The sequence below is a fragment of the Pavona decussata genome, unplaced genomic scaffold, assembly GCF_977016875.1.
Source record: "Pavona decussata unplaced genomic scaffold, jaPavDecu1.1 SCAFFOLD_156, whole genome shotgun sequence".
Classification (NCBI taxonomy): Eukaryota; Metazoa; Cnidaria; class Anthozoa; order Scleractinia; family Agariciidae; genus Pavona; species Pavona decussata.
This window is the reverse complement of record NW_028145568.1, coordinates 4,756,354-4,776,783: the sequence shown is the minus strand read 5'-3', so window position 1 is coordinate 4,776,783 and position 20,430 is coordinate 4,756,354. Positions and strand designations below refer to the sequence as shown.

Below are 20,430 nucleotides of genomic sequence, written 5' to 3'. Positions count from 1 at the left end.
TAGTGCCGAGGTCTGAAGATTTACAAGCATTTTTTGCCCAATGCCATGGTGCAAGAGGTACTGTTTATTTCCTTTTGCAGTGGAAGTTTATTGTGCCGCTCCGCGTCCTAAATATAACCAGATTTAGAACAGCATAACGTTTGTGGCTCAGTGTTTTCGTTCAGGTGACCTTGTCATTGACCAGTGATATGTAGCCGTTGATTTTGTCTCTCATACCTCGGGGTACTTTAAAAAAGAGCAGGGATAATAGTAACCGGTGTTGGATATCTTGCCTGCTCACAGTCGCTTTTATTTAAAACTACATCATTGTATAATGACCAGCCATGGTATATGAGCCGTTCTACCATGCCGGAGAAATAGCGGCCATTAAATTTTAAAAAACAATTATTCCTCTCACGCTTGTTGGATATGAGATGACTTGAGATGAAAGATACCCGCCTCGTTGGCTATCTATCATCTAATTTTATTTATTTATTTATTTTTAGATACTTTATTGACATACTTGCAGCCAGAAGCTGAATTACGTATATACATATATACCGGTAGTTATAAAAGCTACAATATTATAAAAAAAAAACTTGAAATACCTTAAGAAAAAAAAGCATATAATACATTCGGTATAGGAAAAAATCATAACTAGAGTGTGTTGTGAACTATGGGAAGCAGGCAGTAAATGATGGAGACGGTGATCTCTGTCCTCTAAGATATTATGGAAAAGCGACTGACTTAGGCACTTTTGGTGCACCACCAGTGACTCTAGTTCTAATGCAGGTCTAAGTTGCTGTCATATTCAACAAGTGTGAGTGGAATAATTGTTAAATATTACATTCCACTCATTGGCTGATCGGGTTGAGATCAAACAGACTAGCAGAGGTACAGACCTGTGCTCTCAGATCATGCTTTGTAGATGCACAACACTTCGAAAACGTTGTCTTTCAGAGGGGAGCAAGGATGGCGCAGTGGTGAGAGCACTCACAATGTGGCCTGGTTCGATTCCTGGACTCGGCGTCATATGTGGGTTGAGTTTGTTCCAAATTCCAATTCGATCTAGAGTGTGTCCCCAATTAGTTAACAGTTTTAATGCTTCTTTGCTTCACGTCATAGAGCTAATTAGTTTTCGGAAAGAAAAACGTTTCCCTTTGAGCAGGCATTTCCGGTATCTATAGGTCATCCAATCCACGACACTGTTAATCTAGCAGACTTTCATAGTTACCGAGTATTCTATGTTGTGTTGCAGATGACTCCAGGAGAGCTCAAGTTTGCGCTGTGTGTTGAGGCGGCTCTGAATCGCATCCCTGAGCCAGAGTATCGTCAGCTTGTGGTGGAGATGTTAATGGTGTTGTCGCTTGTGAATGAATACCATCCAGAACAGACTCTGGGAGACACAATTGATGTGGATGAGCTCGTGTGGGAAGGTCATAACTTGTACCTCAAAGATCAGGTCGGTAGACTGATGCCCTTCCCGGCGTGGGGACGGGTGGGTGTGTGTGAGTCTTTCTTCAAGTTTTTGGTGAATCGAAAATGTACCACAATATTTTCGTCCACACTCGCCTTGTCGTGACTTTTTTCACTTACGATACGATACGATACTTTTATTTAACGTGGGATTAACGCTTAGTTTAATCAGCTAGTTTACAAGTAATCCACGGCCAAGTATATACTAAAAATTAGAAACTAAAAAATGAACAACAATTCATGGTATAAAAACTGTAAAAGCTAAGAACTAAGAATCGGATGAAGAAAAAATTCCGATAACAGTCAAAACTTAGGCGCTCGGATTTTGTTCTTCACTTCATTAGTGCCGGCTCTAATTCTAGTATCATTTGTTAGCTCGTTCCATATCTTTGCGGCAAGATATCTCCATGATTTGAGACCATATTTAGTCGTGGTCAAACTTTTGGCAGAGAAAGGATATAATCATGTCGAAGATCATGCTTGGTCGAGCGTGACGTGATAAGATCTCTTATTGCAGGTGGAGCTTTGTCCGATGTGCTATTGTTAAAACTAAATGCGTTTTCTTTTTCAATAAGACATAACCAACAATCTCTGCCTTCTGATTATAGCTAAGAACATGCAGTGGAGGCGGCGTGGCGTAGTGGTTAGGGCGCCGAACTTGTTATCCGGAGACCCCGGGTTCAAGTCCCGCTCTGACCACTTTGATTTGTTTCATGGTAGCCCCGTTGTCAAATCCAAGGCCACGCTTCCCGCCAGTTGGGGTTTTTAACAAATGTTTTGTTTAGTTGGGGTATATTTATTTCACTGATTTATAGCGTCTCCAATTAGCACTACGAGCAACTACTGTTGACGTACGATCTCACTCCATAGAATTGTAAACCGCCATGAGACTTGGTGATATGTGCGGTATATAAGAATTTCATTCATTCATTCATTCATTCATTCATTCCTTCCTTCCTTCCTTCCTTCCTTCCCTCCTTCCTTCCTTCCTTCCTTCCTTCCTTCCTTCCTTCCTTCCTTCCTTCCTTCCTTCCTTCCTTCCTTCCTTCCTTCCTTCCTTCCTTCCTTCCTTCCTTCCTTCCTTCCTTCCTTCCTTCAGCGCATGTGCATGAATCTAAATGCTTTTTTCTCTTTCTTATCAGCTTTATGGCCTTAAAAATCCCGCTCACATGTACTTCAGTAATGTACTTCAGTAATCTCATTCTATAATTAGTCCAAGCAAAATGACTGATGACCAAAATTCACAGAAAATGCTAGTGGATTGTACTCATGTTGTCGATATTGAATTTAGCGTTGACCCGTAGGATTTATTCCACGGTTGATGTGTTTACAGTTATTTGCATGCAAAATGACGCAATCATATGAAAAAATTCCCACCCGAGTTACCTATTCCCTTCCTAATGGTTCATAAACAACGAATTAAATTAAACAGGCTTGGGTCATAGCGAGCAAAGGCGAAAAAGTATTTTGATTCATGGACATGCGCAGAACCGTGAACCCCTATTTTATTTATTTATGCGAAACGTGTACTCTTTAATACGCTTTTAAAAATTGAGCTTCTCTAACCGGCGCTTATAAATCGAGAAAATAATGTCTTCTTTATGATCGTTTTAAGTACTGTGTCAGTCTTCTGAGGATAGCGCGAGCGGCTGGCTTTGCTCGCAGGGTAATTAAATTGAAATGAGAGCAGCCGACGAAGAAGCGTAGGTTAGAGGGAAAGGGAATATTAAGGTAAACACGCATCCACAAAGCAGTACTAAACGGAAAGTAAGTCGACACTTTGAATTGAAGGAGAACGCATGAGAGCTGGCTGTCGAACGAGAGCATACTTGAAACTTCCCTGATTCTCTGATTCTTGCAGGCTACAGTCATCGTTGCAAGCTCTCCTTTCTCCCTCCCCCGCCCCAATCCTCTCGCCGCTCGCCCTATCCTCCCACGGCTGATCTGAATGAGAACTTGCTCTTAGGTCTAATCGTTTTACTGTGTATTCCAGATGAACATCAAAGGTGATTCCACCATGTGCTGCGCTCGCCCTCCCCAAGAGAAAGTCAGCTGCGGTGGCGCCGCGGGAATCTGCCGATACTTCTACGATACCGCGCCCAGTGGCCGCTTTGGGACCATGACGTATTTCTCCAAAGCTGTGGCCAAGAAAGTAAGCTTCCTGCCACATCTGAATGAATGCGTGGTATCCTAGATTGACTGCTATCGATCATAAGTAAGCTGTATCCCGAACAGGCCGTGGAGGAAGGTATATCTCTGAGCGTACGTTCTAGATGTTTACCTTTTGCACGGACAAAAAACTTCAGAAGTTCTGGTTGGAAAAGGACTCGCTGCGCATCATCACGATGCCGGATCAACGAGCTTCACTTGCGTCGTTTGGTATCTGATCGGTCACTATTTTTGCAGTTTTGAATGGGTGATATCGTGTAGAGGAAGATGAAGCTTGGAAGTAATAACAAAGCAGTTTAGAGGTGCAAGAGCAATGGACTGGGTTATGGTAATTCTTGGGAGCCTGTGGCATCATTGGGTATGAGTTAGAATTTGCGGAAACTGCATAGGCGATTTTTCGGGGCCTTACGAGTGTGTTTGTAAGGGAAGGCTCCATGGTGTTGTACATCGCTAGATGAAAGACCTTAGTTTTCTATATGAAATGATTAAACTGTGGATTCTATCATTCAGAAAGACTGACTTAAGACCTGGTTAAGCGTAGACGCAAGTTAACACGCGTTTTGGAATTAATTTACGTATAGACTTGTTGGGTGGCGAACCAAATCTCAACTCGACACGAATGTCCAACTTGCATAGAGTCGTGTGAACGTATTATGTTCTTTCTTATTCCGTCTGGCTCAATAGAGAGAGGAAGCATTGCAGTCTACGGGAAACGTAAACGTAAAATTAAGCTTCACGTAAACTCAATACAAGGAAAATGAGAAAATGTTTTTCAGAATTTCCTTAAGGACGGCACCTCCTAATGTTGAGTTGTTTTTGCGCATTTTATGACTATGCAGGAAAAGCAGATCTTAGCAAGGGCTTGTGGAATCCTAAAAGAATATTGGCGGTAACCACGCCTTTTTCAGAGATAGTTAAAGCATTTTAATTCAAACAATGTATGGAATTATTTTCCAAATTTCTAAAGAATACTTGGTTACCCCCCGTTTTCTTTTTGGATTCCAATAACACTTGCTAAGATCTTCCTTTTCCCGCATAGTCATAAACCGCGCAAAAATACCTTGAATTAGTCGTAACTGTAAAAAAGAATTCAACGTTTATCGGACCTTCCCGGCATGCGCAGATTGTATGCGCAGTAGCAAAAGAAGGCACCGCCCCTAAGAGGCAGTTACCGGTTTAGCCCACTCGCCTGCTATCGTTGGCGACTATGTGGAACTTTGGCTTACTGAATCCTATCTAGTCTCCTCCGGCTACAGTATTTTGTTGTGTGATCTGCGTGTTTACATTACTTTTCCTTCTTTATAAACTTGGTTTTCGAACTTCCCAGCTTTTGTCATTTACTGTAAATAACTAATTTAAAACAAGGAAAGGTGTAGAATTTTAAGTGCTAGTGTTGTTAATATTATTTCGCTGCCGACTTGACGCGCAAGTAGTGTAAATATCTTAGAAGAATTGTTTTATAATTGAATTAAGTGAGGGATTATGGGTAGACAGATGGAAATTGCGCGGATGAATAAGTACATTTCTCAACAGGCAGTGGTATAGAAATACTCTTTTAGATGAAAACTATTTATCAAGAGCTACGCTACCCGGAGAAAATGTTGACAAATGCACTTATTCCTTGGCCACTCTCCCGAACCATCCCACAATGCCTTAATCGTACCAGTCTTTTGACAGTCGTTTGTGGAGTGGGGAATTAAGCCGCACAGTAACCTTAAATAAACAAAGAGAGCTTTACTGGCTATACTAGTATTACTATTAATTATACATTCGTGGAGACAACGTGGAATAAAGTATATGGATTGATTGAAAGAGCTCTAATTTTATGTCTGTTATTTCCTCTATAGGTATTACTGCATGTTACGTGTTTATGAGGACCCTCAACAAAAGGTTGCCACCCCCTGCCACGAACCCCACTGACCGATTTAAACTATCCGAGTTTGCCCGAAATTACACCAACTTTTCTCCCTCGGGAATGTCCAAGGTCATCTAAAACACACGAAAGCTCAAGGTTGTCATATGAGGTTAAAATGCTTCCTTGCACCTTTGGAAATTTTGGGGTACTGTATTTCCATTTACCTGAAGTACCTGGCAGGAGCTAAAAACTTTTAACTTTAGAGGTCTTGTACTTGTATGGGATTTACTGATATGAATATAAAGCAACATTTTTGGGCAGTGTTTACTCTTTTTATACAGTCGGGGATAGGGGGGGGGGGGGGGGGGGGAGGAGGGTGAATAGCCGAGGCTAGAACCTCTGCAAATGGACCACTCTAACTTATTGACGTTATTGATGGTTAATTCAGTGATCGTAAATATGTGAAAACATGACACGCGGCGATTAATTATAAGCGAACGGATAAAGACTGCGAGCAGTCTCTTTCTTCTAATTTCTATCGCGAACGGCGAAGCCTTGAGGAAGAAGAAGTTCTTTTCAGGCTCCCTCTCCCCAATCCCTCCTCGTTCACTTTTCTACTTTGCATAAGTTTACCGTCACGTTGCACGCGTGATCCGAGGGGAAAAGTACGACTGCGCCCAGTCTAGAATAGATAATTTTTTTTTTTTTTTGGACTTTGGATAAGTATTAACGAAAAATAATCATCCTAGGGACAATCGTTTAACTGTTATTTTGAGTAAAACGTAAAACTGGCAATTTCAGTGCGTGACTGACAATTTGTCATCACGCAATTGGTGACGTCACACGTGTGTAACTGTGTTCGAATTTTTGAGCTTTACACACGTGTGACGTCACAACATGTGACACCAAACCGGGCTTTTTGAAAACGTGACAACGAGTTTACGTACCACTGTGTTTTTCTGTATCAAAAGGTTGCATAAAGAACCGGCATAGCATTTTACTGTATCTATGCCAGGCACCAACATGCGCAGGACATATGCGCAGAAGCAAAAGGAGACACCGTCCTTAAAGAGAGGGGGTTCACGGCTCGGCGCATGTCCATGAATCAAAATACTTTTTCAACTTTGCTCGCTATGACCCAAGCCTGTTTAATTTAATTCGTTGTTTATGAACCATTCGGAAGAGAATAGGTAACTCGGGTGGTATTTTTTTCATATGATTGCGTTATTTTGCATGCAAATAACTGTAAACACATCAACCGTGGAAAAAATTCAACGCTAAATTCAATATCGACAATATGAGTACAATCCACTAACATTTTCTGTGAATTTTGGTCATCAGTCATTTTGCTTGTACTAATTATAGAATATGATTACTGAAGTACATGTGAGTGGGATTTTTTAAGGCCATAAACGATAAAGTTGATAAGAAAGAGAAAAAAGCATTTAGATTCATGCACATGCGCTGAAATGTGAACCCCTGCCCTTAAGTGAGCTTACGCAGAAAGACAGCTTCTGGTGGGAAATTGTTCCGTAATGTGAAAAGAATGTAAATCGAATTTAGTAAATTTACAGCCTTACAAAAAAAATATCATTTCTGAACTCTCAAAGTGAAAGCCTCATCTTTAACCGACTCTTCCTATTTTTTACGTTTGATTGCGGTTCATGGTGGGGAGGGCTTGTAGATTTGTTGGTAGAATTGTAGCGTCTTTAGATTTGGCGGGCTTGTTTAATAATTGCTTCAGTTGTGGAACTGTTCTGTTCATTCCTAAAACAGATGGAATTTGAACTAACCTTTCCATTCAGCCATGACTAACGGATTTAGCCGGTTCTTTTTCTTCCGTTAGTAGCCTTCAGGACCCGTTTTCGATCGTTTTATTAATTTGGAAAGATTATGACTTTACCGAAAACAAGAGTCTAAGCAAAACTACCCAAAGTAAGAAATTTGAAAGCCGTTATCTATTACGCGCGGATATGGCAAAAACGAATGTGCACAACAATGATAAAACAAACCGAAAGAAGTCGGCGGAAAAGGTAGTACCGGTTTTCGATCTTCAGCACTGATCACTTAGGTAACGCTCTTACACGCATGCGTGTTCCGTTTCATTTTGTGGACTTTTAATTTATCTCCGCGCGCGGTTTAAGTTGTAATAGTCCAGTTTCAAATTCACCAAGATTCCTGGATAAAAAGACAAACGACGTATTTATACAGGGTTAGCCTCAATCTGAAGTAAAATATTTACAAATACCAGTAAGAAGATGAACTTATCACAACTCTGTCATGTCTGTGTATTGTGTTAAATTTTAGGATTCCGCACTTTCTTGCGAACATTTGTGAGAATTTTGCTTTAGGTTGAAACTAACACTGTATAAATGCGTCCTTTGTCCTTTCATCCAGCGGTCTTGGTGGATTCGAAACTGGACTATAACTATTGAGCTAACCCGTGTCACCCTCACCCTGTGAGGGATTTATGTTAAGGAGGGATGTCACAGAAGTAAGTTTCATTTTTGAGGGCTGGCCGGGCCAACGGTAGTTTCTTTTGATTTAATTAACAATTAGATTATGAGCTCGAGATTTCTATCGCGTGATAGCTGATGAGGGCGCAGCCCGAATCAGCTATCACGCATAGAAATCGAGAGCGAATAATCTAATTGTTTTAGTATAAATCTACTAGTCGTTCAAAACTAAACAAGTAAATTATCTATTTCCTTATCGCAGACACTTCGAAAACGCGAGGAAGCGGCCGCCATTTTGTTGAAAACCGCTATTCACTATCTATCACAGAATAGATAGCGAGTAGCGTAGCCAATCAGAGAACGGCATTCGTGATAGAACACTAGTAGATTTATACTAAGATCGAATAGACTATTTCAGATATATTAAAATTCTAGCTTGGCTAAGAGGCTTGGGGGAATAAAACAACAGCAATAACATTGAAGTTCAGCGATGAATCAGATTAATTTCTTTTGTTTTATTTCCCCCAAGCCTCGTAGCCAAGCTAGAATTCAGAATATATCGGAAATGGTCTATTAATTCGCAATAAATACGATTCTTTCCCCTCATTGGCTAAGCTCTTTGTCTGACGGAACAGTGTGGAAACCAGTACTGAAAATTGAGTCATGGAATATGGGCGTTTTTCAAAAATATCGCTCTTCAAATAAAAACGCTCTAAAGTATGTATGTGTCAAGACATACGGTGCCTTATTTTTATGGGTTACAAGGCGGGGGAGGGCCCTGGTTACTGGAAGTTTTTGTCGTAGTAGCTAAGTCTATGTCAGGAGCCGATCATGTCTGTGTGAAACTGACTGAGAGCTTATTATTTTATTACAATTCAGTCTGACATTCTTACTCCGTTTCAGGAAAAACAGAATAGACAGTTATCTGCATCAGTCAATAGGCCATTTCCGAGTTGCTGTGAACCTCATTATGAAGGCGAACCTATGTGCAAATCTTTTCATATGAAAATTAGTTTTGTTTGCGTTTAAATGAAAACGAATTTTCATAATAAAAACTTTGCACTTAGCCTCGCTTTGACAATCAGGTTCCAGTGCTCATCGCCCACGGGCATTGTAGGGAATTTTTTTTTCACGGGTTGGGCATTATTAGCAGCTCTTTGGGCTCAATGGGTGACGAGCCCAAAGAGCGTCTGCGTAGGGCTAGGCATTAGACAACCCCGGGGCATTTGACATCCTTGGGATTTTAACCACACAGCACTGCCACTGTGCATGATCAAATTTATTGCCAACTCAGACAACAAATTCGTGTCAAGTATATCCAAGGAGAACAAAATTGACATGTTAGATCAACAACACTAACTTATGCGATACAGAGAAATAAGACTTATTTAAATAAGCTTAGTTGGGCCTGATTTAGCTTTGATCAGAATGAAGGAAAGTCAAGAAACGAAAAAATCAACTTACGTTTGGCTGCACCGTGGGGCAAATGTTCCCGCCATGGGGCATCAGAGCCAGTTTGTTAAAAACTGGAAAAAAAAAAAAGAGTAGGCCATGGCGGGGATTTTAAAGCATGACATTATAGTCGTTATACTTGTGAACCGTTTGTTCACTGGCCGTATCGAGCCATATTAAATTCTGGTTAAAAAAAAACCTCTAGTAATTTTATTTATGAAGAGCAAGAATATATTTCACTTCATTTATCGACTTATTTATTTATTTACATTCACAACAGTCCGGTTTTTGTAGCTAAGCGACTCTCCTTTTTGTAGCACACTCATTGCAACGGCATGGCTTGTTATTGAAAATGGATATATTGAAAAATACTGATCAATGAAAACTAGGAGAGGAATTCGGGAAATTCAATATATTTATTATGAATACAGTTGGGCGTACGTGTTCCGGCTTGACACACGAAAACATGAATTATTAAACACTATTGCCAAAATAGGAAACTAGCGACGCTTCGCCGATAAGAAGAGTATTGAAACTACACAAAGATAACTCCCACAAACTTCCAGGCTCTCTAATGTCTGCTTCAGATCTGAATAGAGATGTAGTCATTCACTCGACACTGAATATTAATAAAATTCCAAACAAATTCCAAATTTATAACTATGGGCATTGATCTTATGAGAATGTGTTTAAAAATGTTTTTAAACATTACAAAATATTCACCAGAGCGGGCGAAATAAATCAGCTGCCACATACTAATCCCGTGCTAAGGTTACTATAGCAACGCCAGGTGGGCGGACACTGGTCGACCACAGGAAGTTTATTTCAGACTCAAAAGTCTGAAGTGAAATTTAGAGGACGGCATTGTTACGCCTCTACTTTACCCTATCTTTAACTTTCGTTGAGCATTGTAAAGATTGACAAAACAGTGTTTGCAGTTTTGATACCGCGAAATAAACTACACAGCTTGAGAGGGTGTCCCCCACGTGCTTTGATCCCTGTTCGCCCTCAGATCACGAACGTCCCTTCTAATTGGTCAACGGGATGAACAGCGTTACGTCATCTAATCACACATTCAGTGATTCGGGTGACGTTTTGAATCAACCTTACTCATCGAACTTCGTAAAGAGTGTACAAGTGAGCAAGAAAGTCACTTCCCGCTATCCTTGAAATTTATTCTGCTCTTCAAACCATTTACCCTGTGTCTCAAGAAAGTCTTAGCTGCCTACGAAACCTGAAAGAACTGCTTTCGGCAGCTCTCGGGGAAGTTTACACTTGCGTGAAAATTTTCCTCTCCACACGGGGGACACGGCCGTTCGATGCAAGTTGGCGAGGTTCGACCTGCCAAGGCAGACGATTTTGAGCATTTTCGTCGACTAGCGGAGAGCGTCGATGGATGGAATTTACACTACGATAAACAAGGAACAAAAGTATTCTGCAAAGTGAAGGATGGCTCTACGATTAGGCTTATAAAGGTAAAACATTTCGGCAGTGAAAGCTAATTTTAACAGCTTAACCTTTAGTGTTAATTTGACCACGGCATAGAGCTTTATTTTACTTGACAGAATGCCTGATATTCAAAGAGGCTAAAGTCCGGTAGAAATTCTCCACTTGCGAGAAAAAGCATCGCAAATTAAACATCTATCTGTGGGTTTGTTGCGGGTAAGATAACGGGCAAAATTTTTTATCGGTCGTCGATCTGCCACGGGAAAATATTTCGTGTATTACTGTGCGTCGACGAGCGAGTCTCAGCGAACTAAGCTTAATTGTCTTTGCTTTGTTGAAGTTAATGTTCTTTCAATAATCGTTCTTAAATAAGCTTAATGTTACTGTTGTAAGGTTGTCGTTGACTTTCCTAAAGCAGTAAAAACTTGAAAACTGCGTTTTGAACTGGCAATATGTTTAGCATCAAATGAGATTTGATTAAGCTTATGTTAGCGAAATAGACGCGGTAGATAAATCGTTGATTTTCTTTTAATATTTAGAGATTCTTTTGATTACTTTAATTTTTGAAATAGTATTTTAGCGAAAATGGCAAGGCTGTCCGAAGTCAGAATTATGAAATTCGATTGCTTGGTAAAATTTGGTATTGAGAAATGTTTTGCCAAAATTATCTCGTGCTGCGTTGCATAATAGAATCAAATGTGGTACGTGTGTTTTCAAACTCTGTTGAAGTCACTTTCTTCAGTGTTAAAGATATGTCATTTCCGCCGTTGCAGTTAATAAAACTTCGGTTTGTTTTGATCGACGGTGAAATTGATGCAAAATGGATGCAATATGTAGATCGAATACAAGCTTAATATTCTACATAGAATTGCTTCCACATCAGCTTACATTTACGTCTCTCTGTCAATTTATACTTCAAATGATACAAACACATCGTTTTCTTTTGATATATTTATATAAAATTTGCCAGTTCCTTTACTTTGTTCTAGAAATCGTTTACATACATGTACTCTGAGGCTAATGTTTTAAAAATAGGCATTGTTTTTGATCGGTTGATCTCTCGGTTCAATATTTATTTAATTCATTATTGTTAGCTGAGCGGACTCGGGTGGCTGCAGTTTGCGGTTTACTCGTTCAGTTATATCGGTCTTTATTTATATCGGTAACTTTTTTATGACAAAGAATTGCATTTTTGTGATTATGATTTCTGAGGCAAGTCAAAATTACTTGCAGGCTACTAAACACTTTTGGGAATATCCAAGGAATTTTGAATATTATTGCAAAGTTTGTTTCAAAATACTTGAAATTTTGGCATATCGTGTCTGAAGAATTGTAGTGCTCACAATGACTTTCACTTGCTGCAATTTATAACTACAAGAATATGAAGACAAAGTATTTGGTGGAAAGTGAGCAGTAACAACTAATCATTGGTTTATAGGATAGGAATAGCTCGGTATGATGGGAACTACTTGTCATTCAAAGTGGCAGCCAATATTTAAAAGGTGTGTCCCTGTAGCTCTTTTATTTATTTTCATTTTGAGTCAAAGAAAATTGAAGGCATAGGGCCTTTCCGCACTAGCACACAAATTAGGAATTGCCTTGTAAAAGTACGCACAAAATATTTGGTTGAGGTAATTTTTGTATTCAAAGTTTGTATCTGCACTCGAAATTATTTGCACTTCACAGTCTGTCCAATCATGGATCATACTGTCAACATTGGAAGCACTAATAATGGCTTTACGAAAAATGATTGACAAGAAAAACACAATTTTGTTTAGTTAATCGATTTTGCCCAGTTTTTAGCTGCGGCAAAAATTGTCAGCTGTGCCTTTGGAGATCAACTCGTCTTGAACAAAATTTGTAAAGTCGCGACAAACCATCTGTCTGATTAAACAGATTTTTCACTTGTGCGGGTAGGCCCGTAGTGATGTCAGTGTGAGTAGCAAATTAAAGCAAGCTTAACCCTAAAGCTTAAGTGACACACCAGATGATTTTATGCTCTGGTCACGGCAAATTTGGTCGCAGGTGAAAATTCGTAAGTGAATTTGATTGCCATCTGAGATGACACTGGTACACTTGAGTAACTTTTTTTCAGTGGAACTTTTTTCTTTCTCGAAAATATAAACCAATAGGCCATACTATAAATTTGAGATTAAATATAATCCGTTTGTGCATGTACTAGGTAATTTTTCTGCTGACCATGCCAATTTTCCACTGTACTTTGTTGCTTTCCACCATTTTGAAAAGTCGTGATAAAATTTTAGATCTGATTGGTTGAATGAGTTGGTCTTTCACAGGGATGAGCGTATAAAATAACTAGAGTGGGCACATTAGGCAAATTTGATTCCCAATATCAGACGTGCCAGATATTGGCAATTTTGTATGCCTGCAATCAGCATATAGAATCACCTAGCGTGCCATTGGTTTTAATAGACCAACTACGCACAACCGTAGAAATGGACAGGATTGCAGGATTTTTTTAAAAAATTGTATACAGCTGTACATTAACTGCCATAACTTAAAGTTTACAAGCTATGTTCATCTTAGTTGAACTATTTTCACAAGATAGGATATCCTGCTCCCAGAGGTTTCCTTTATTCTTTCTTCTCAAAGAAAATTACATTGCAATGAGCTGCCAATTTTGGGTTAGGAATAGGAAGAAAGAAAACCCAGGACCCAGGGTAAAGATAGGAAGGTTCTACAAAATTTCCCCTGCAGAGACTTTAAGTTGTCTATTGAAGGATTTAAAAGCTGATCGAAATATTACAAAACATTTAAGGTTTTTTTTATGTGCCATGTTGCCTCTACAACACCAGAAACAGCAGATAATTAATTGGATAGATGATGGTATCCTAGCTAATAGGAGGCAGCGTCAGAAACAGCAGATAATTAATTGGATAGATGATGGTATCCTAGCTAATAGGAGGCAGCGTGGTCGAGTGATTAGAGCGCTGGACTTGAAATCTGGAGGTCCCGGGTTCAAGTCCCACTCTGACCGCTAGCTGGAGTTGTCTCTCAGTAAGCACTGAGTTCAACTCCTTGGTCGCACTTGTAAATAGCCAGCTGGTCTGCCTCCTGCCAGTTGGGATTTTCAACCATGTTATTTTTTATTAAAATTATTGGTTTGTGAAGTTCAATGCTCAGCCCCATCAGCACTTGTGCTATAAACACTGCCAAGGGTAAATAAAGGTTATTATCATTATAACTTACGTGTATAAGTTTTATGGATAAGAGAATAAGGTGTCTCTTTATAAATTATGCCAGTCACTATAAATTAAATACAAATAATTTACTTTTATTATCCTGCAAAATCATGCAAAATTTCCTCTGATACTTTGCCTATTAGACTGGAGGCCAAGTTGGTTAATATCAGGGGGAAATATGCAAGATTGAGCAGGAGATCTGTTTTATTATTCAACACATTGATAATATAGCACAGTTTTATTTTCAGTAAGTGTTTGGCAACATGATCATACTTAGCTAAAGACATGATTTCATTGCAGGTTGTGGTAAAATTTAGTGATGTTTCGTGCTCGTTAATGTATGATGTCCTTCATGATGGAGATTACAGGAGATGCTGGGATGACAATATGGTGGAATGTTATGAGATTTGTCAACTGGACAGATACAATGATATAGGATACTATTCAAGTAAGTTAATCAGTCATTTTATGTAGCAAATGGAATGTACTAGGGCTGTCGTTGAGCTTTGAAGAAGTGGCTCCACCGGAAAAGTAGACAATCGTTTTGAAATACTGTTAGTGGTTATTCAGTCACTTTTGAAATGCAATACAGAACTTTGATTGACACTTCCCTTGTGGAGTTTTTCAGTGGAAATAGTTGCTAGAGCTGTAAGATATGTAATTTTTTACGGTTTATGAAATTACAATTTAAATAAATAAATAAATAAATGCAATTGAAAAGAAATACATATAAATTTTTACGACAACGACAACGCTTAAAGACAGCCATAAAAAGACTAGCAAATAGAAGCTACAAGATAAAAATCCTCTGCTTGCAAAGTATGCCTCTCCGTCACTGATATACCTGAGTAGCCCCCACTCCACCTTGACCCTAGTTGTCAAAAATGTTCATGAGAAGGTCTGCCAATTGTCCAGTTTGCCGGCTCAAGGCTAACTTTTTATCTCACTAGCTCAGTCGCTAGTAACAGGTCTGATTTTACTGGCCATAGCAAATTTTTCATTCACATGTGGCATGAAGCAGATTCTGCCATTTTTTTACAGAAAAACTTGGAAAAGTGAATCGTTTGTTTACTTTTTAGGTATTTCAACTTATTGTTGTAATTATAGCAGTGAAGTCTATGAAATTTGCTAACACTTTCTCTTCCCTTGATTCGCATATTAAATAATTTTCATTTTTGTTTGACCTTCTAGTGCTTTTAAATTACAATATTTTTTTACCAGCCAAAATGGCTACTGAAAGAACAAAACTTACTCTCCAAAACTGAATTTTATCCAGCCTGTGGCTTGCATTGTCTTTGAATTAGTTATTAAATTTTTCAAACTTAATAGCTGGTTGCCAGATGCTATGGTATAATGACGGCCTTGTGTCTTTCTGTGAACAAAATGTTTTGCACTAACTGCCTTGAGATTAGTGAAAATCTTGGTTGTTTTGTATTCATTGATGGTTCATTGAATGTGAAACCCATTCCAGCCTTCTGGAAATAATATTTTAGTTAAGCTTTGTACTACATGTATCCTAATTTATTTTAAAACATTTTATCTGTGAGACTCCCTCTCCTTCAGATTTACAAGGACCCTATTTTTTTGTCAGACTCTACAGTTGTATAATATTATATGTATCCACAGTGTACTAAACGATCCCGCGCGCTTACAGGGTTAGCCTGGCATTTTTGTACTTTCTGATAGTGATTTGATCTTCAAAGAGTACATTTGGGTGTCGTCAGGAGGAAACCAGTGAACTTGGGGTTACAAAGCGTTAATTCAAATACAATTGGGCCTCATTTAAATGTTACTTAATTGTACTTGAACCAAGAGCATTCATTATGGGAAAAGGCCTTGACACTATAGATTGATGTCTGGGCAAAAATGTGTCCATCAGGCATCATTGAAAGCTGTATGTTGATTAAGCAAATGTTGAAGTTGTATGAGCACTGCATTCACCTGATATCCAGTTCCTGATACCAGCTTGGTGTATCTTTTTTTTTTTCAGTCAAATGTCCAACACCAATGAAGAACAGAGATTTTGTGACACAGAGGTCATGGAATTGGAGCGATGATGACTTCATTATTTTTAACCACAGTGTACACCACAAGGTAACAGTATATGATTGTATACTTCCTGCAAGATCTTTTTCAAGAGACTTCAGAGGAAATTTAAAAAAAATTAGGTTTTAATTGGGTTACCTGTTACATACACTATAATAAAGCTCTGCCTCTTAACTATAGGATTTCTGCAGTGAAAAAATTCCAGTTTAAAACACAGGCAAACAGACCAATAGATTGGCTACTTGTTGGAAATATTGCTCTTAATTTTTCTTTCTAGTTAATGATTTTCTCTGTTTTTGTACTAGGATGTTCCAGTAAAGAAAGGTTTTACTCGTGGTCAGTCAGTTTTAAGTGGATATTATGTACAGAGGAAGGGTGAGGGCTGCTCCCTTACATACGTGTCCCAAGTGGATTTGAAAGGTAAAATATCGCAGCATTTAGCATGATGGCCGAGGACTTGGTGGAATCCAAATTGCTCCAAATGAACTCACTTTCACCCCGCAGGCTGTGTTCATTGTCATGTCTGAAACATTGAAATTCCATTTAATTCATTTCACATAATGACCATAACCATAACCATAACCATAGTTTAATTATTTATAATAACGTTTGTTATTTAGACCTGATGGTTTTTAAATATGATGCTTAAATTGAGAGAGTCTGCTTCACATTAACAACTTTTCCTCGAAACCTGAGAAACACAAACAAAATTAAAGGAGTCAATTCTTGGGCGATTTCTTGTTATTTTGGTTCAAAGAAAGTCTTATTGATGAAGTGTCCAATTGAATACTATAATTCAACTTCTCTCAACCCGTGAAGTCCCAGTGTCAACGTGCGTATTCTCCTCTATGTTCTATACATACAGTGGAATCCCGATATCTGGAACCAAACCTTGTTTCCCTTGGATTTGCTTCACTCAAGCTCTGTAATTTCACACCCGATTTCTCGAGCCCTTGATTTCTTGATACTCCCAATAACTTGAACCAATTTTGGCTCCCATGGGACAAATTGACCCTTGATAACTCGAACCTGCGAAAATTCCGAAACCACTTTTTTTGCGGATGTCAATTACATTCACGCCTTTAAACAGATTGACACTTCCGGATGAGCTGTTTTCTTACATCTTTTTAATCACACAACAAGCAAGCCACAAATCTGTCATTAGTCTGAAAGGTATGATGACCGCTTCGGATAATTTACTGAACAAAAGTTCCCTTATTTAATTGTTTTTCTGAAGCTGTAGTCGCAATGCATTGATAAATTTTGTTGTCCCCTTGAAATGAAGAGTGCATGGCACTTGCATGGCTTTGCCTTCGCCATCCCAAAGGTTAACAGCTTTGCCTTTCACTATAGCACTATTGAGTGAGCGCCATAAACAGACTCTACACGACATGTGTTCTATTATGTTCCATTTTTGTTTTTTAAGTACGGTTTGTTTGTAAATAAAGGTCAAGATCTACATTAAAAAGGATGTATTTATGTATTCTTTTAATCAAACAATACCCGGTCAATTAAGCGTAATTTGATGCCACCTTTGATTTCTTGAACTCCTGATTTTTCGAACCAATTTGTGTTTCCCCTGGAGGTTTAAGAAATCTGGATTCCACTGTATTTCTTATAATGCTAGCTGGGAGAATTTGTTTAAACATCAAGTTATCATTTTTATCTTTGGTGATGGTGGCCTTCATTCTCATTTCCTACATGTATCTGTGCTGTTATTGTTAGGAGAAATTAGATGCTCATGTTCAAAGTTGGAGCCTGTAAATTAAGGCTAGCACAATAAAAGAACATTTCGTTAGAGCTTAACTTGTTAACATCTGTTGAAAGACTCAGAAGAGGGCCATTAATTTTGTGGCCTTCCTACTGGTCAGTGTTTTGTTCTTTTTGATGAGCTTACAACTTCTCTTTGTTGTTGTTGTTGTTGTTGTTTTATTTACATTTTCATATCTTTGTAGGTCGCTTGCCAAAGTGGATAGTTAACCGGGCTTCTACAAAGATCGCTCCAAAGGTAAGCCTTGATAACAGTATGTAATTGAAGGGTTGCCTAGAAAAAAGCCATGAGTGACTTCTGATAAATTGCTAGATGCCTCTTCCAAATTGCCTTGTATTTGCTTGCAAAACAAAAACAGAATTTGACACTTACTGTATGTCAAAAGTCACACAAGGCCTTATTCTGCCCACCCCTTCAATTTTACTCATCAACCCTTTTGCCACCTTTAAACCGTGGTGAAACGTACAAAGTACAAAAAGTTAGTTGAACATAAAGTTTTCACTTTCAGAGTTCAAAGCTGATTTTTTTTTGTCTGGGAATTTGCTAAATCATTTTTACCATATAATAAAAAGGTTTCAGGAACCATTCCCAAATTAAGGTGAATTGGTTTTCCTGATCTCATGTATTCAAACGGTAAACACAGACACACAGTGCCAATCTTACTTCACATACTTCACTAAAAAAAAAAAAACGTTTATAGTAAATCATCAAAATATGAAATCTGTAGAAAGCTAGTTCAAAGACTCACAAAGTATAAGCCTTTTATTTTTATTTATTTTGTTTATTTTTTTTTTTTTCTTAATGTTTGACGACCATTAATTCACCACCCTCTGTTTTGAAACAAAAGCGCTTAGGGTACTGGCAACGTTTTCAGCAAATGGTACCATAATGGATTTTCAAGCATAGCAAGCATTTAAGGATAAACCGCCATCTTAACTCGGCAACATCATAATTTTGAAAGGGAATTTATAATCACTCATGACAGAAGATTGGTAATATAAATAAAAATTTTATTCACATAATTTATTTGTCCCTATGCACCTTCAAAATTCTAATTTGACATCACCAAGATTGAAAATATTTCCACCTTTTCATGTATACTTATTGTTCATTTGAATACCGTCTTTCCCTTATCTCTGGCTATTTCAATGCTGGCTGCACACCATGTGTCTCTAAATCTAGCAGAAGTCTACAAACATAGGTACCATAATCATGTGTATTTTGTCTGTGTAAACGTGTAATACATTTTTCCTTGGATAAAACTTCTGTGATAGATGTATTTTTTTAGTCAGTGACACAGGGATACTCAGAAAAATGAAAATCTGAATTCTCCCAACAGGGGTCAAAGCTGTGACTTTTCCAATTTTGATGCTCTACCACTGAGCTACAGAAGACTCGTGGGAGTTTAGGCCATTAAACTAGGTTCATGGGACAAAAATCCTGCATACTGTTAGGATTTGAATGGCACTACTGCATTGAAGGAAATGTGATGTTATGTCAAAATGTGTTTCTCTCTTACATCCTAGGTGGTTGCCAAAGTACACAAGGCAGCCCTTGGCTACCAGGCATGGAAAGCTGAACATGCTCCTAGCTACAAGCCATGGATCTGGCCTGAGCAGAGCATTCTCCCAAGAATACGCCTTGAGGATGTTGAGTCTGTTAGTGGTGAGTCGGCGAGTGGATCCGACCAGGAACAAGAAGAAGATATCGGAGATGACCCAGCTAATTATTCCAGTGAGGACAATTTAGATGAAAATATAATGCTTTGACACAGGAATCAAAATTCACTGGAGTGTCAAAAACAAGAGTTAGAGAAATCCACTGTGGCTTTCTTGATATGCAGTGTTATTTTTGCATAGAGTACTTAGTGTCGACCTTAGAGTCAGAATAAATTAATTTGGAACAAATGCTTGTAAATGTGTAGTTAGGAAAAAGAGGGAAAAAATTATAAAAAAAAATCTACAATGCTTAAGTGCTGGTTTAACTTAATTAATAACAGGATTTGCTGTGTATCGTTATTAAGACTTTTTTCATTCTTGTAGTAACTTATTTTCTATCTTTTGCAGCTGGTTGTAAATTTGTATAGTTATGCATTCCTTGAGTTAGGAAATTGTCTTTAACTTCCTGGATAGGTAACTAGTTTTACTGAGAAAAAATTGAGGGAGTCGGTGGCTTGATTCTTTCTCTTTCTTGAGATGGTAAAGAGCGAGCATTTAGGAAAATCTCTGCTCGGGGAAAAATCTAAAAATGTACAAGTACTGAAGAACTCAACTGTTGTTATTTAGGTCACACTTCTGAGTTTCATCCAAGATCACATTGTTGTACAAAGGAAAGGGGTTGTATTAAACATGCACTTAATGTAGCTCAAACTAATAGTTTGGGACTCTCTAAGAACTGAAATAATTATAGCAATATTAATAATATATTTATTTGTCAGCCCGTTATCCTTCAAGGATAGAACTGTTAAATTATTATTTTTATTGTGAAATTTCTGCTTGGTAAACACAGTTCTTACCTATTAATTAATAACTTTCATTTGGAATGTTAGGACTGAAGGATTCAATCCACAGACTTGAT

At 38.3% G+C, this 20,430-nt stretch overlaps 2 protein-coding genes across 4 annotated transcripts in view; both read left to right on the top strand.

Annotated features, from left to right (window-relative positions):
• Positions 1-3,982, top strand: part of LOC146465456 (phosphorylase b kinase regulatory subunit alpha, liver isoform-like) — a 48,831-nt gene extending 44,849 nt beyond the window's left edge. For all 3 annotated transcript variants that reach the window (XM_085128736.1, XM_085128735.1, XM_085128734.1), the window contains 3 exons: positions 4-57; positions 1,238-1,441; positions 3,449-3,982. In XM_085128736.1, coding sequence (XP_084984862.1) covers positions 4-57; positions 1,238-1,441; positions 3,449-3,649 — 459 coding nt within the window. In that variant the 3' untranslated portion in view covers positions 3,650-3,982. The remainder of the gene's footprint in view (positions 1-3; positions 58-1,237; positions 1,442-3,448) is intronic.
• A 6,513-nt stretch (positions 3,983-10,495) lies between these two features.
• On the top strand, positions 10,496-19,782 carry LOC146465455 (START domain-containing protein 10-like). The gene is made up of 6 exons (XM_085128368.1): positions 10,496-10,862; positions 14,337-14,484; positions 16,027-16,130; positions 16,388-16,502; positions 18,038-18,090; positions 19,380-19,782. Exons 1-6 carry the CDS (start codon positions 10,707-10,709, stop codon positions 19,620-19,622), a joined length of 819 nt encoding a protein of 272 aa, XP_084984494.1. The 5' UTR covers positions 10,496-10,706; the 3' UTR covers positions 19,623-19,782.
• The last annotated feature ends 648 nt before the right edge of the window (positions 19,783-20,430 follow it).